This window comes from Mesoplodon densirostris, chromosome 14 (genome assembly GCF_025265405.1).
Source record: "Mesoplodon densirostris isolate mMesDen1 chromosome 14, mMesDen1 primary haplotype, whole genome shotgun sequence".
Lineage (NCBI taxonomy): Eukaryota > Metazoa > Chordata > Mammalia > Artiodactyla > Ziphiidae > Mesoplodon > Mesoplodon densirostris.
This window is the reverse complement of record NC_082674.1, coordinates 75,621,883-75,637,741: the sequence shown is the minus strand read 5'-3', so window position 1 is coordinate 75,637,741 and position 15,859 is coordinate 75,621,883. Positions and strand designations below refer to the sequence as shown.

General features: G+C 45.2%; 1 protein-coding gene across 2 annotated transcripts in view; it reads left to right on the top strand.

Annotated features, from left to right (window-relative positions):
• The window catches only part of NCAPH (non-SMC condensin I complex subunit H), a 39,389-nt gene that overhangs the window by 6,299 nt on the left and 17,231 nt on the right, over positions 1–15,859 (top strand). The window contains exons 2-7 of one of the 2 annotated variants that reach the window (XM_060117398.1): positions 2,493–2,712; positions 2,881–2,971; positions 3,670–3,762; positions 4,076–4,211; positions 4,697–4,821; positions 15,283–15,472. In XM_060117398.1, coding sequence (XP_059973381.1) covers positions 2,493–2,712; positions 2,881–2,971; positions 3,670–3,762; positions 4,076–4,211; positions 4,697–4,821; positions 15,283–15,472 — 855 coding nt within the window. Of the gene's footprint in view, positions 1–2,468; positions 2,713–2,880; positions 2,972–3,669; positions 3,763–4,075; positions 4,212–4,696; positions 4,822–15,282; positions 15,473–15,859 lie in introns of both variants that reach the window. The other variant, XM_060117397.1, reaches the window with a different exon arrangement.

The window sequence follows — 15,859 nt, the reverse complement described above, 5'->3', positions numbered from 1 at the left end:
ATATAGTTCATTACTCCTTCCTCCCCTGAAATATTTTCTTCACCTACTTGTGGACTGCCACTCTCTCCTTCACTAGTTACACATTCCCCATCTCTTCACTGATTCCTCGTTTCCTTCTCTTTGAATTTTTGACGTATTCTAGGACTCAGCCATCTGCTTTTTTCTATCTGTCCTCATTTTTTGGTCTTCTCATCTAGTCTTACGGCTTTGAATACCCTCTCTATGCTTACAACATCCACGTTCATATATCCAGCCCAGAACTTTCCCCTCAACTCTAGACTTAAATATCTGGCTCTCTACCCCAGTTGGATGACTAGTAAGTCTCTCAAATCCAGCAGGCCCCAAACTGAGCCCTGACCTTGCCTCCTTTCCCCACAAATATGCGTCTCCTGTGGTCTTCCTCTCTCAGGTCCTGGTGACTCCATTTCCTCAGTTGTTCAGGGTAGTGCTGTAGTTATCCTTCATTCTTCTGTTTTTTCTCATGCCCCACATTTAATCCATCAGGAAATCACGTTGGCTCTACCTTGAGACTATATCCGGTGTCTGACCACTGCCTACCACCTCCACTGCCCCCTCTCTGGTGTGAGTCACCAACATCTCTTATCCTGGTTGTTGGTAGTTGCCTTCTAATTGGTCTCCCTGCTTGTCCTTTCAGTTTTCAACGTAACAGCCATAGGGATCTTCGTGAAGCATAAGTTAGATCACTTTATTCCTCTTCTCACCACCTTCCAATCACTTCCCTTCTCACTGCTCATGAAAGCCCAAGTCTTTACAGTGGCCCATAAGTAAGGCTCATACACCCCTACCGGTTGTCCCTCCCTTATTCTGACTGATTGGTGCTCCTGCCCTACCAGGCCCCGCAAGTCTGACACCCTGTGACCTCTCTCACTTCCGTGCTTCCCTCTCACTGCTTCCGCCACACTGGCCCCTCAGACGTGCCAGGCATGTTCCTGCCTCTGTGCTTGCTGTTTCCCCTGCTTCCATGTAGCTTCCTGCAAATATCTGCACGGTCTTGATTCTGATGTTACCTTCTTGCTGAAACATTTCCTTGACCACTATATTAAAAATGACCTCCCACCTCCATTCCCCAGTCCTCTTTATTCCCCTTCCATGCTTTACTTTTCCCCATGGCTTTTATCTCCATCTAACATGCCATCCATTTTCTAACTTCTTATTATGAAAGTGTTCAAACATACAGGGACATTGAAAGACTTAGTAAATAGCCTCACACTCACAACTTAAACCCAATTGTTAACATTTTGCCATATTTTTCCTCTCTGTCACACACACACACACACACAAACACACACACACACACACACACACACACAATGTTTTGACTGATTCATTTGAAAGTTGCACACACCATGTCATTATCACCCCTAAGTTGTTTCCTATGCATCTTCCAAAAGTAAGGATATTCTTCTACATACCATTATATCATTATCACACCTAAGAAAATAAAAATCAATTCCCTAATGTTCCCTGATATCCAGACTATATTCCAGATTTCGCTGTTTATCCCTAAAATGTTTATAGTTAATTTTTTTGTTTGACCAAGGATTGGCTGAAAGTTCAGACATTGTTTTGGTTTGTATGACTCTTTGGTTTCTTTTGCTCAAGAAGAATCCCCTACATTTTTTTTCTTTTTTTCTTTTTTTTTTTTGACATTGACTTTTTTAAGAGCTAACTGTCCCATATTCTGGATTTGTCTAAATATTTTCTTTTGATGTCATTTAACTTGTTCCTCTAGCCCTTATATTTCTTATAAACTGGAAGTTAGATTTAAAGTCTTGGTTAAGTTTAGGTTAAGCATATTTGGCAGATGATGCTCTGAATTTCATATTTTGTCCCGTAAGGAGATGAGTAAGCTTCAAGTTGTCTCATTTTTAGAGAGGCTACGTCTGATTGTTTGGTTAACATGGTGACTGCTAGATCTTTCGTTGTAAAAGACATTTTTCCCTTTGCAGTTAGCGAATAATCTGTGGGCAGTTTTTTGGAATATTCTATTTAGTTTACATATTTGTGTTGCTTATTCTGTCTCCCTGCTGGGATTAGAACCTAGTCTGTGTGACATGATAGCCCATCCCTCACCCTTATGTCAGCATCTTATCTTTTCTCTCTTGCCTGTCATCATGGTTATATATATCTGTTGTTCTGCTGGTTTGTGAGCTTATCAGAGGAAGCGACTTTTTCTTACCCAGTGTTATATCCCATATAGTGCTTTAGGTTTACAGTAGCTGCATAGTGGATATTTGTCCAGATTGGCAGGAAGCATCAGAAACCCATCACCCCCCAAGAAACCCGAACTACAGAGGTTCTAGCCATAGAATATTAGAGTTGGAAAAGATCTTGGTGGGAAATGTGCTGTGAACTTCCACCCTGGGACAGGTCCCAGCCCCTGTTTAGACGTAGGAAATGTCCTGCTGAAGGTTTCCTGAGCAAGTGTTTTGGTCCACTGCCGTCAGCCACAATGAAGAACTCTCCTTCAGGGACCCGTGGATGCCACCACAGCACCTCCTCACCCTCAGAGCAGGTGTTCTCCATGGCCCTGCCCAGGAAGGCCCCTCTCAATACTCCTGGCACCCCAGTCCTTGAAGACTTTCCTCAGAATGACGACGAGAAGGAGCGGCTGCAGCGGAGGCGCTCCAGGGTCTTTGACCTGCAGTTCAGCACAGACTCGCCTCATTTGCTGGCCTCCCCCTCCAGTAGGTGAGTGGGCGGCGCTGGGCTGCCTTGTTGTGGTGGCCACCTTGACGTGGGTTACGTGAGTTTGCATCACCGCAATACCTTGTGGATTCTGGGTCTGGATTTTGAAAAGATCCAGTGTCGTTGATCCTTGCCAGAGTTGTTTTTTGTTTTTGTTTTTCTTTCCTTTAGGAATGTTGATGTTTCAGCTACGATTCCTAAGTTTACAAACACACAGATTACTGAGCATTACTCCACCTGTATCAAACTGTCTGCTGAAAATGTGAGTATCTGCCGGTTTAATCAGTGAAGATTTTGCAGCTTGATCAGAGAAGAAATCTAGTCTTCTTGATTCTGTAGAGAATGCATGATCAGTGATTGTGCACTTTTATTCTCTAGTGGCTCTTCTCCGTGCTGGTGTTTTCAGTGTGGTTTTACTGTTTCTTATAGACCTTTGGTGCCCCTCTGACAAGTTGCCTGGCCCCTGCGGTGTGTCACAAGGCAGCACACTAGGGGTTAATAGTGTAGTTCTGGAGCTAGATAGTGATAGATAGTAGGGTTGTGGGCTAACTGTGAGCCCTAGATCTAGCCTGAGTTGGAATCCTGTCACTTACAAAGCTGTGTGGCCTTGGCAAGTCACTCAGCCACTGTGCTGCAGGGTGGTCCTCCTCTGTAAATGGGAATGAGAATAGTCCCTGCCTGAGAGTTGTTCTGAGGGTCACTGAGCCCCTCTGTGTCAGTGCTGAGGACAGGACCTGCACACAGGAACACTCAGGAATTGTGTGCTGCCACTCCAGACCGTGAGAATGAGGAAGTACACACATGGATTTAGCTGTGTCACCAGATGTTTGTGGGAATGGGTATCTGTGCTGAGATGTGGGATATTCCTGTTTAAAAGCTGAGCTTCCCATGACAGGGTAGCATTGTTTATGTGAGCATAGGCTATAAATAACAAACCTTTCTAAAACTTTCTGTTTTCAGAAAATCACCACCAAGAATGCTTTTGGCTTGCACTTGATCGATTTTATGTCAGAGATTCTTAAACAGAAAGATGCCGAACCGACCAACTTTAAAGTAAGAAGGAAGTTCACCTTCTCTTGCATCTGAATTAATGCTAGTGATTGCTAACCCTTAGCATAGCACAATAATTGAATTCTACAGATACATGAGAGCCTTCCTTGTTTAAGACATTTTATTAGCTACTTTACTTTCTTTCCTTAACTGATGAAATGTAGAGAAAATATCTTTCTGTTATTTTTTTTTTATTCCCTGTGTGTCATGTTTTTCTTAAGGGCAAGCACATGTTTTATGCAGATTGCTTTGTTTTGCCCGTTCAGCTGCTCCTTTTTTATGATCACCATGAGTACAGCTCTGTTTGTTTGACTAGGTGGCTGCCGGCACTCTGGATGCCAGCACCAAGATCTATGCTGTGCGCGTAGATGCCGTCCATGCTGATGTATACAAGGTCCTTGGTGGGCTGGGCAAGGATGCACCATCTCCGGAAGAAGAGGGCCATGGTGCAGGTACATGGGTTGGGATCTGGATGTAAGGGGCTTTTTTAAAGGGTGTAGCAGGTAGTTATTTGAGTAACATACTGAAATGAAGTCACAAGAAATCACTTCTCTCATTCTGTTGTAGACATGGATGTTTTCAGAATTATATTAGAGAAGATACTCAAACACTAGATTTGTTTTTCTTTGGAAAAGAGAAGGACCTTATAAAAGCTTTTAGATTTTATTTAGACAAGATTGAGTAAACATCACCAACTAGGGAGCTTCTGATTTGGGGGGGGGGGTGGTCTTTGGAAATTGACTTGTATCAGAAACCAAATACTTAATCTAGTAGTTTGGTTTCTCCCTAAGCTGCGGATTAGACGTGCCTGCTGCTTTGAGGGGATGGCATGTGTTTTAATTACGATCACTCTCTAGAGTTTTGAAGAACTTGAATTGATAAGTTCAGTTACATGCTCCAAAGCAGCCCCTGCAGTGCACCGTCTTACTCCTTGTAGACGGAAGTGCAACCGAAACAGGAACAACCAAGAAGGCTCCAAAGCCAAGGAAGAAGCACTTGTACAAAACCATCGAGCCGAATATAAACAACCTCAACGTCTCCGAAGCAGATCGAAAGTGTGAGGTGAGAAACTGTGTGCCCAGTGTAGTCTCTGACTAATTCAGAGGCTCAGTGGCAGAAACTTGATGCTGTGTGCTTGTTCAGGCCTCCAGGGAGTAAAATATTCAACTGGTGTCTCTGCATTGTCATCCTTTAGCTTTACAGCGAAGACTGGCAGGGGTGGGTCCCTGCTTTTCCCTCAGTATTTCAGAATGATTGAGTAGAACGAGATGGCAAATTACTGAGAAAACCAGTTGATGAAAATCTTAATGTTCTTCTGTAGTACCTGCAGCAGTGGTGATGACAGCTGACATTTACTGTGTGTCTACCAGGCACACCATGCTGCCCAAGGCCCGTGACCTGTGTTAACCCATTCTGTCCCTACAACATCCTCGCTACATTTTATGAAGAGGTAATTGAGGTTCAGGGCTGTGGAGTAACTTGTCCAAGATGACGTAATTAGTAAGTAAACTGGGATTTGAAACTAAGTGGTCTGGCTCCAGAGTCCATGCTCCAAACAACCTTACATGATTTAGCAAATCCTGAGGAATCTGCTTAAAGGAATGGTACCAGAGGCCTCTTTGTAAATTAGCAGTTAATTTAAAGCAAACAGATATTGCTACAATTTAAAAAAAAATTTTGCTATTAAAAACAATTTCAGTGAACATCCTTGTACCTGTTTGCATTCTTCTGGGAGTATATTTGTAAGAAAATTCTGAGACATGAAATTTCCATTGCCCTCACGAAAAGGTTATACCAACTTACTCTCCCACCAACGATGGACTAGATTATTTCTTTCTCTTACCTTTCTCTTTCTTTCTCTTACCTTAGTAATTAAGGTCACGAGACTGGAATTGATCACCAAGGGAATAAGTGTATGTGGAAAAAGGACTGGGCCCAGATACCCCTGTCTTAACAGTTCAGAGAGCTGAATAAGAAACGTCCAGTAGGTGGGGGGAGACCAGGAGAGTGTGGTATTGAAATGAGTGTTTTAGGGAGGATGGAGTGGTCAACCGTGTCAAATACGGCAGCCTGAGGCCATGGTGAGCTTGGCGAAGGGGCCCTGGGGAGCTGCAGCTCAGACCTCCAAGGAAGGGGTGCTGCTTGGCTGGTACTGGTGTCCCTGAGTTTGGAGGAGGGGCTTGGGGGCCCAGGACCCAGACGTCTGAGGAGGGAATGCCCACTGGTGCTGATGTCTCTTATGGGCACCCAGCGAGGTTGGTTCTGGGAGTATAAGGAAAAAGTACAAGTTAAATTCAGCTACTGCCCAGGTAGGACCTGCTGCTGCTGGGGTGGTGAACCACTGCTGGGTGACACTCCCAGGAACAGGAATCCTGCAGAAAGAAGTGGGTCCCTTCTCCTTCCTCCAGCCCTGCCATCTCCCTCTAGTGCCCCCTTTTGGTGGAGCCCAATAGGGAGCTGCTGGCACAGCTGAAGTGTGGTCCCCAACCCAGCATCACAGAGCAAAGGATAGAAGGTGGGTTTGGAGCTGAGTGGCAATAGCTTAATAACTGCCAGAGAGGCAAAGTCTTGCAATACCTGCTTCCAAGAAGGTTGGAAGTTACTATGTGTAAAATAAATGAGCTACAAGAATATATTGTACAGCACAGGGAATAGAGCCATGTTACCTGTTACCTGTTCCCAACAGGTAACATTTTTCGTATTTGCTTTACAAATATGGGAGTACAGGGAGAAAGCAAATACGAACAATGTACAGGGAGAAAGGGTACAGGGAGAAAGCAAATATGAAACATGTTACCTGTTGGGAAATCTAGGTAAAAGTTACACAGAGATTCATATTACTATTTCAACATTCTTGTAGGTTTAAATTTTTCAAAATGAATTGGGCAGGGGGAAATACATGGGAAGGGAGGCCGTTTTTTAGAAGACTTCTGCTATAAATTGGGGCAGGGTAATGGAATGGCAAATGGAGGGGAAAGTAAGGTCCTGAGTTTTTGTGGTTTTTTGTTTTGTTTTTGTTTTTTTAAAGAATGATGTAGTATTTATTGACATGGGAATATTTGCATAGTATATTCTTTTTTAATTTCTAAAAATTATTTTTGAGGTGTAATTTAGTTACAATGTTACATTAGTTTCAGGTGTACAACATAGTGATTCAAAATTTTTATAGATTATACTTCATTTAAAGTTATAAAATATTGGCTCTATTCCCTGTGCTGTACAATATATTCTTGTAGCTTATTTATTTTATACATAGTAACTTGTACCTCTTAATCCCCTACCCCTATCTTGCCCCTTCCCTTTCCCTCTCCCCACTGGTAAACACTAGTTGGTTCTCTATATCTTTGAGTCTGTTTCTATTTTGTTATATACATTCCTTTGTTTTATTTTTTAGATTTCACATATAAGTGATAACATACAGTATTTGTCTTTCTCTGTCTGGCTTATTTCACTAAGCATAATAACCTCCAGCCATGTCGAGGTCTAGCCATGCTGTTGCAAACAACAAAACATCTTTTTTTTTTATGGCTAAGTGGTATTCCAGTGTGTGTGTGTGTGTGTGTGTGTGTGTGTGTGTGTACATACACACACACACACATATACACAGCATCTTCTTTATCCATTCATCTGTTGACGGATACTTAAGTTGCTTCCATATCTCGGCTCTTGTAAATAATGTCTCTATGAACATTGGGATGCATGTATCTTTTCAAATCAGTGTTTTCATTTTCTTCAGATATATACCCAGGAGTGGAATTGCTGGATCAAATGGTAGTTTTGTTTTTAGTGTTTTGGAAACCCTCCATAGTGGCTGCACTAATTTACATTCTCACCAACTATATACAAGGGTTTCCTTTTCTCCACATCCTTATCAGCATTTGTTATTTGTGGTCTTTTTTTTTTTTTTTTTTTTTGGCTGCATTGGGTCTTTCTTGCTGTGCACAGGCTTTCTCTAGTTGCAGTGAGTGGGGGCTACTCTTCACTGCAGTGCAAGGGCCTCTCATTGCAGTGGCTTCTCTTGTTGCGGAGCATGAGCTCTAGGCGCGCGGGCTTCAGTAGTTCTGGCGCACGGACTTAGTTGCTCTGCGGCATGTAGGATATTCCCGGACCAGGGCTTGAACCCGTGTCCCCTGCATTGGCAGGCAGATTCTTAACCACTGCACCACCAGGGAAGTCCTTGTTTATTGTCTTTTTTTTTTGTTTTTTTTTTTGCTGTACACGGGCCTCTCACTCTTGTGGCCTCTCCCATTGCGGAACACAGGCTCCAGACACGCAGGGTCAGCGGCCATGGCTTACGGGCCCAGCCGCTCCAAGGCATGTGGAATCTTCCCGGACCAGGGCACGAACCCATGTCCCCTGCATCAGCAGGCGGACTCTCAACCACTGCGCCACCAGGGAAGCCCTATCGTCTTTTTTAATGATACCCATTCTGACAGGTGTGAGGTGATATCTCATTTTAGTTTTGATTTGCATTTCTCTGATGATTAGCAACGTTGAACATCTTTTCATGTGTCTGTTTGCTATCTGTGTGTCTTCTTTGGAAAAATGTCTGTTTACATCTTCTGCCCTTTTTTTTTTTTTTTTTTTTTTTGCGGTACACGGGCCTCTCACTGTTGTGGCCTCTCCCGTTGCGGAGCACAGGCTCCAGACGCGCAGGCCCAGCAGCCATGGCTCACAGGCCCAGCCGCTCTGCGGCATGTGGGATCTTCCCAGACCGGGGCACAAACCCATGTCCCCTGCATCGGCAGGCGGACTCTCAACCACTGCACCATCAGGGAAGCCCATTCTGCCCATTTTTTGATTGGGTTGTTTGGTTTTTTGTTTTTTGTTTTTTTTTTTTTTTTTTTTTTTGCGGTACGTGGGCCTCTCACCGTTGTGGCCTCTCCCGTTGCGGAGCACAGGCTCCGGACGCACAGGCTCAGCGGCCATGGCTCACGGGCCCAGCCGCTCCGCGGCATGTGGGATCTTCCCGGACCGGGGCACGAACCCGTGTCCCCTGCATCGGCAGGCGGACACTCAACCACTGCGCCACCAGGGAAGCCCTGGTTTTTTTGATATTGAGTTTTATGAGCTGTTTATATATTTTGGATATTAACCCCTTATCGGTCATATCATTTGCAGTTATTTCCTCCCAGTCAAGTAGGTTGTCTTTTCATTTTGTCAGTGGTTTCCTTTGCTGTGCAAAAGCTTTTGAGTTTAATTAGGTCTCATTTGTTTATTTTTGCTTTTGTTTCCTTTGCCTTAGGAGACAGATCCAAAAAAAATAACTGCTACAATTTATGTCAAAGAGTGTTCTGGCTGTGTATTCTTCTAGGAGTTTCATGGTTTCCAGTCTTACATTTAGGTCTTTAATCCATTTTGTGTTTATTTTTGTGTATGGTGTTAGAGAGCATTCTAACTTCATTCTTTTGCATGTAGCTGTCCAGTTTTCCCACCACCACTTATTGAAGAGGTCATTTTTTTCCCTGTTGTTTATTGTTGCCTCCTTTGTCATAGATTAATTGACCATAAGTGTGTGGGTTTATTTCTGGGCTTTCTATCCTGTTCCACTGATCTATGTGTCTGTTTTTTTGTGCCAATACCATACTGTTTAGATTACTGTAGCTTTGTAGTATAGTCTGAAGTTTGGGCGTATGAATCCTCCAGCTCTGTTCTTCTTTCTCAGGATTGTTTTGGCTATTTGGGGTCTTTTGTGTTTCCATACAAATTTTATAATTATTTGCTCTAGTTCTGTGAAAAATGCCTTTTTGTTGTTGTTTGTTTTTTTAAATGGGAGAATTAACAGCATGTTTACTTGTTGATGGCAACAGTCTAGTGGAGAAGGAATTATTGATGACGCAGAAAAGGAAGGAGAAATGCTAGGGTGGTGTTTGAGCAGGTGAGAAGGGCAAGGATTGGACGGATTGGATGGGGCTTGTCTGAGGAGCACGGTGGCTGATGAGAGGTGGGGCTTGAGTGTGTGCACATGGGAGCATTCTGGATATTCTCTTCTGGTTGTGCTTCCCCTTCCACCCCCCCACCCCCACCCCATCAGTGAAATAAGCCAGATCTTCAACTGACAGTGAGTATAGAGGAGAAAAGTGTTGGAGGTTTGAAGAGAGGATAAGGTAGTAGGGAGTCATCTAGGAGGATGGGAGAGTGGAGGGACTAGGGAAATGTAGTTTGATGGCTAGACAACACTTAGGGTTTCCCTGAGGGCACTGGAGGATGGATGTACAGTGAGGTCAGTCAGCATGACTTTGTGTCTTTTTTTTTTTTTTGGCTCTGTTGGGTTTTTGTTGCGGTACATGGGACCTTTGTTGCAGCATGCGGGTCTCTCGTTGAGGTGCGCAGGCTCTTTGTTGTGATGCGCGGGCTTCTCTCTAGTTGTGGCGCACAGGCTCCAAAACACACGGGCTCAGTAATTGTGGCACGCAGGCTTAGTTGCCCCGCAGCATGTGGGATCTTAGTTCCCCGACCAGGGATGGAACCTGCGTCCCCTGTATTGGAAGGTGGGTTCTTAACCACTGGACCACCAGGGAAGTCCCATGACTTTGTGTCTTTCTCTAGCCATGACTGGCTGTGTGGGTGCAAGCATGGAGTAGGCAGAAAGTTAGATTTAACAAAGGATTGTGTTTAGCTGAGTGAATGTGACACAGCTGAAAGGGGCACTGGAGCTGAGAGTGTGTGCAAGGGGGTGGTTGTGATCATTGCTTGTGGAATTTTAGCTGGGAAAAGAGGTGTGTGAAGGACAGTGTAAAGCCATGTGACCAGTAGACTGTAGGGCCTGATGGGACCAAAGGCTTCTTGGCGTTGGAGACGAGAAGGTGTAGCCTGGAAAGACAGGAGGTGGTTGTCAGAGAGGGGCACTTGGAATTGAGCATACAGAGAGGTTGTAGTCCTGGTTAGTGATTCAATGCAGAAAACAGGCCAGGGAGCAACAGGCAGAGGAGGCGGGGGGCCATGCTAGGATCCCATGAGTCCTGGGGTTCTTAGGATGAAGCACAAGACCACTGAAGGAGAGGATATCAAGGAACTGAGAGGCCAGAATATCGGGTGGGTCTACAGGGATAGTGACATTACCGGAAACCACGACAGCGGTAAAGTTGGAGAACAGGAGTGAGTCAGAGCTAATATTAAAATCTACTAGGAAGAGGGTAGGGTTGTGACCTGGGGACTAGAAGGTGATTGCAACAGGGTGGTAAAGTCTGATGTTACATTCAAAGGTGAGGGTTGTAGGAACTGGGAAGGAGAATAGTCTGGAAGCTGCGATGAGGAGCAAGGAAATCTCCTATCTGACGTCTAGGCCAGCGGTGTGAGGGCTGCGGGAGAGGAAGCAGCCGTGCTGGGGAGACGGTGTCCTCGGGCAATACCGTGTTTCCTTAGAGCAGTGCTTCCCAGGCTTTCGTCATGACACCCCCCCCACACACACACCACTGAGCCTTTTTAGTTTTGTTCCTATCCCTCTTCCTTGAAATTAATTCCAAAGGAATACAATTTTGCCAGGTAAGGTCAAGGTTGGAGAGGCACAAATTATTATAATTTCTAAGATATTTCTCACCTTCCCCCAGGAACCAGTTTCCACCCCCTTAAGAGGACATCGTCTCAGGCAGATGGTAGTGGTGAGGCTGAGCGTGTGGTGGCTGGGAGTGAGGGGCCTGGCTGCGTTCACTCTGGCTGATGGGGTCCGGGCAGGACGGTTCTCCAGCCCGTGCTGGGGTGAGGACTGTGTGCCGATGGGGATGGCTGGGGCAGGGCCCCGAGGCCGGGGCCCAAGAGCCGGGGTAGAGGTGAGGGGGCCAGGCTTTTTAGGGGAGGGAGTTGTATTCTTTTTTTCTATCTGTGGGTCAGCATTGGAGGCAGACCATGTAAAGTTCAGATCCTGGTTTTACTGTCTTAGTTGTGTGGCCTGGGAAAAGTCTCCGAATCTCACTTTGTCAAAACTAAAAACAGATATCCCTGAGTTTTGTGTCAGCGGGTCAGTATTTGTCAGAGTGCTTTATCCATGGTACTGTGTTGTACACATCTGAAGGCGAGCCATAAAATCCTCTCCCACCTAACCTTCCCTTCCCCAATTCTCCTTGTTTTTTCACCTTCCCAGGTAATCTGAATATTTACTTCATCATCATTCTCGCTTGTGCTTTTGGTTCTACACTGAAATGTTCAATTCAGCAGCATGGTTGGAAATTGTCTTTTCCTACCATCTTGTGTCTTCCCAGGTAGACCCAATTCTAGGGAGCCTGAGGAGGCTTGCACTGGCCTCTCCCATTGTTCTAAAGAGAGGACGAAAGAGCAGCAGTGCTGCTTCCTTCAGGCCTGCGGCTGTCGGGCTTTGGTCTATTTATGCAAGTGAAGACAACAGAATCTTAAAGAAGCACCGAGAACCCCGATCCTGGGAAGCTTTGTTTGCTCTGTAATCTGTGGTAAACGTAGAATAACTGAAAGTTTGGAAGCTAAAAAAGAAGGGGGGGGTGGGCACAAACTTAAAATCTGAAGTTTCAGCTATTCATTGAACCTGCATTCTCTTGGCAATGGCGGGAGATTAGACAGCAGGTGTTCTGTGGGTGTGTCTGGACCAGCTGAGAACGCTTGTTTGTATATGAGCTGATCTGTTTTGGACACAGCTCTCTGCTGTGTTCAGAATTCTTGCTGTCACAGGGATTCCAGCCTGATTATACTCCAGTCCTTCAGACCAGAAGGGCACAAATAGACACAGTGTAAGGAAAGTCAAGGCACATACTCAGGAGACCAGAGTGGGTGGAGGTCAGAGTTTCCGGAAGAGGTGAGACTTGAACTGGGCTGTGAAGGGAGAGTAGGTGTTTGTCAGGTGGTGACAAGAAGGTGATTCTAGGCAGAGGCGTAAGCAAAGGTCACGAAGCAGGAAAAGTTCTGGTTCCTTAGGAAGCTGGACAGTGTGCAAGTTGGGCTAGAGCTGTGGATTTTCTCATACGGCTGAAACAACCCTAGACTTTGTCATGTAGTCTGCTGTCTACCAAGGCCTTCTCTTACTGTTTCTCTTCCTTGCTGAGATCCTTGTTTCAAAAAGTTCATTTATCCAGACTGTACAGTCAGCAATAATTCATTTTCCCACAAATCACTCAAAGATGTAAGTCAAATCTAATTTACGTGAAAGAACCATTGTTCTCACACTGACATGATCTAATTCTAGGCAAAAGTGAGGAAAGTTATCTTAGCGTTTCAGCTTTAATGTGGGTCAGTGTACAGTTTCCGTGTTGGCTCTTTGAAAGGCTGAGTTTCATTAACTACATGAGACCTCTAGGGGTGTTGGGGTCCAGGTGGGAAACCATTGCTCTGGTGAGCATTTGAGGAAGGGAATGGGAATAGCACCACTGGTATTTTTAGGGAAAGAAGTAGGAGAGACCAGAGACGGGTTAACTCAGGCGAGGGTTATATTGGTGGCTTTGGGGATGGGAAGAAGTGGTAGGTGGTAGAGACACGCTGGGAGGAAAACCCACCAGGCCATGTAACTGGCCGGGTGAGGGGTAAGGAGACAGGGAGAACGTGGAGGTGCCGTATGTGCTGCTCTGGGACTAGCTTATCGGGAGGCGAGAGAAGACTCTCAGTTCTGGTGAGGTTGGGCTCAGGGTTAAGGGGGCCGGAGAAGAGCCAGAGAGCAACACCTGTCCTCAGAATTAAGGGACCCTCTCTCCATAGTAGCCACATCCTGAGACATGAGGAAGGCCTGTGAACCTGGTACCTGACCATTTTCCCTGTCACCGGGCCTCCTGTAGAGTCCCAGGTGGCTTCTGCCCTCTTGCCACACATACATGTGCCTTGCCCTGTTCTCCTTTGGGGCTTGGTGACACATGGTTATGCCACTCCTGCTCCTTGACCCCAGCCTTGGGGGTCTTCTGACAACCTCTCCCATGTTTAACCCGGACATCTAACCCTGCTGACTCTGCCTGTCCTTTGCCCAGATCTCTTACTCGTGTTCTTCCAAATCTTTGAAAATATTTCTGTTCAGAGGAGTGATGGGATTCTGTGAACAGATCCATCACACAGGCTTTTTAAGTCAGCGGAATTTGCTGTGGTAGCATTCTACTAGAGATAGACGTTTAAAAACTGTGACTGTGGAAAGAGACCAGCAGAAGGATACTGTCCAGGTATATTGTAAATAACCAGATTTTTTTAAAATTAATTTTTATTGGAGTATAGTTGCTTTACAATGTTGTGTTAGTTTCTGCTGTACAGCAAAGTGAATCAGCTATACGTATACATATATCCCCTCTTTTTTGGATTTCCTCCCCATTTAGGTCACCACAGAGCATTGAGTAGAGTTCCCTGTGCTGTATAGTATGTTCTCATTAGTTTTTTTTTTTGTTTTTTTTTTGTTTTTTTGCGGTACGCGGGCCTCTCACTGTTGTGGCCTCTCCCGTTGCGGAGCACAGGCTCCGGATGCACAGGTTCAGTGGCCGTGGCTCACGGGCCTAGCCGCTCCACAGCATGTGGGATCTTCCCAGACTGGGGCACAAACCCGTGTCCCCTGCATCGGCAGGTGGACTCTCAACCACTGCGCCACCAGGGAAGCCCTAGTTATCTATTTTATACATAGTATCAATAGTGTATATATGTCAATCCCAATCTCCCAATTCATCCCACACCCACTTCCCCCCCAGTATCCATACTTCTGTTCTCTACGTTTGTGTCTCTATTTCTGCTTTGCAAATAAGTTCATCTATATCATTTTTCTAGATTCCACATATAAGTGCTAGTATACAATATTTTTCTCTTTCTGACTTCATTCTGTATGACAATCTGTAGGTCGATCCACGTCTCTGCAGATTGCACAGTTTCCTTCCTTTTTATGGCTCAGTAATATTCCATTGTATATATGTACCACATTTTCTTTATCCATTCCTCTGTTGATGGACATTTAGGTTGCTTCCATGTCCTGGCTATTGTAACTAGTGCTGCAATGAACATTGGGGTGTATGTATCTTTTTGAATTATGGTTTTCTCCGGGTTGCTGGGTCAAGTGGTAGTTCTATTTTTAGTTTTTTAAGGAACCTCCATTCTGTTCTCCATAGTGGCTGTATCAATTTACATTCCCACCAACAGTGCAAGAGGGTTCCCTTTTCTCCACACCCTCTCCAGCATTTGTTGTTTGTAGATTTTCTGATGATGCCCGTTCTAACTGGTGAGAGGTGATACCTCACTGTAGTTTTGATTTGCATTTCTCTAATAATTAGATGTTGAGCATCTTTTCATGTGCTTGTTGGCCATCTATATGTCTTCTTTGGAGAAATGTCTATTTAAGTCTTCTGCCCAAACAGATTGACACAGTATAAGCTTGTCACCATTTACTGTGTACATTTATCCATCTGACCACATACAGCCCTCCTTTTGAACTGGGATGGGATTTTACCTGATCAGTTAGAAAGGCCCTCCCCCTTTTTTGATCATGTGCAGAGACATTTCAATCCAGTATATGCAGCTGCGAATGAGGAGGGTCCAGTGAATGAGATTTTCTCTTTCCTTTGCCTACATCCCATAATTCTGGGTTTCCTCTGTTTTTGTGCTCAGATTGATCCCATGTTCCAGAAGACGGCAGCCTCGTTTGACGAGTGCAGTACAGCAGGGGTGTTTCTCTCCACCCTCCACTGCCACGACTATAGAAGTGAGCTGCTCTTCCCCTCCGATGTCCAGACTCTCTCCACTGGAGAACCTCTCGACTTGCCGGATTTAGGTTGGGTGGAAATGACCGATTTAAAAGGTAGGTCCACGTGATGCCTTTTAGCAGAGCAGTTCAGTCATCAGAGAAGCTTCTGCATAACCACGGGTGTAGTAATAAGCCCATCATGCTCTTCTGTTGCTTATCTGCCCAGAATGTTCCTCTGGAATGACAAAGTGGGCATTTTTGGGGGAGAAACTAAGTTTTCGGCCTGTCTGCAGCATGGAGTCTTCAACAGTAGTAGCCAGTGCTCGTGATCTGTATGTGCCATGTCCTTCAGGTGCCCTGCTAGCAGTCAGTTCTCACAGTCACCCTGGAGTGTCAGAGTTTTGGACTTGGGAGAGGGGCTTTAAGAGACTTGTTGAGCCAGAGGCCTGTTACTAACCCAGGGGATCCTGAGGAGAAGAGGGCCTTGTGAACTGTTTTCAG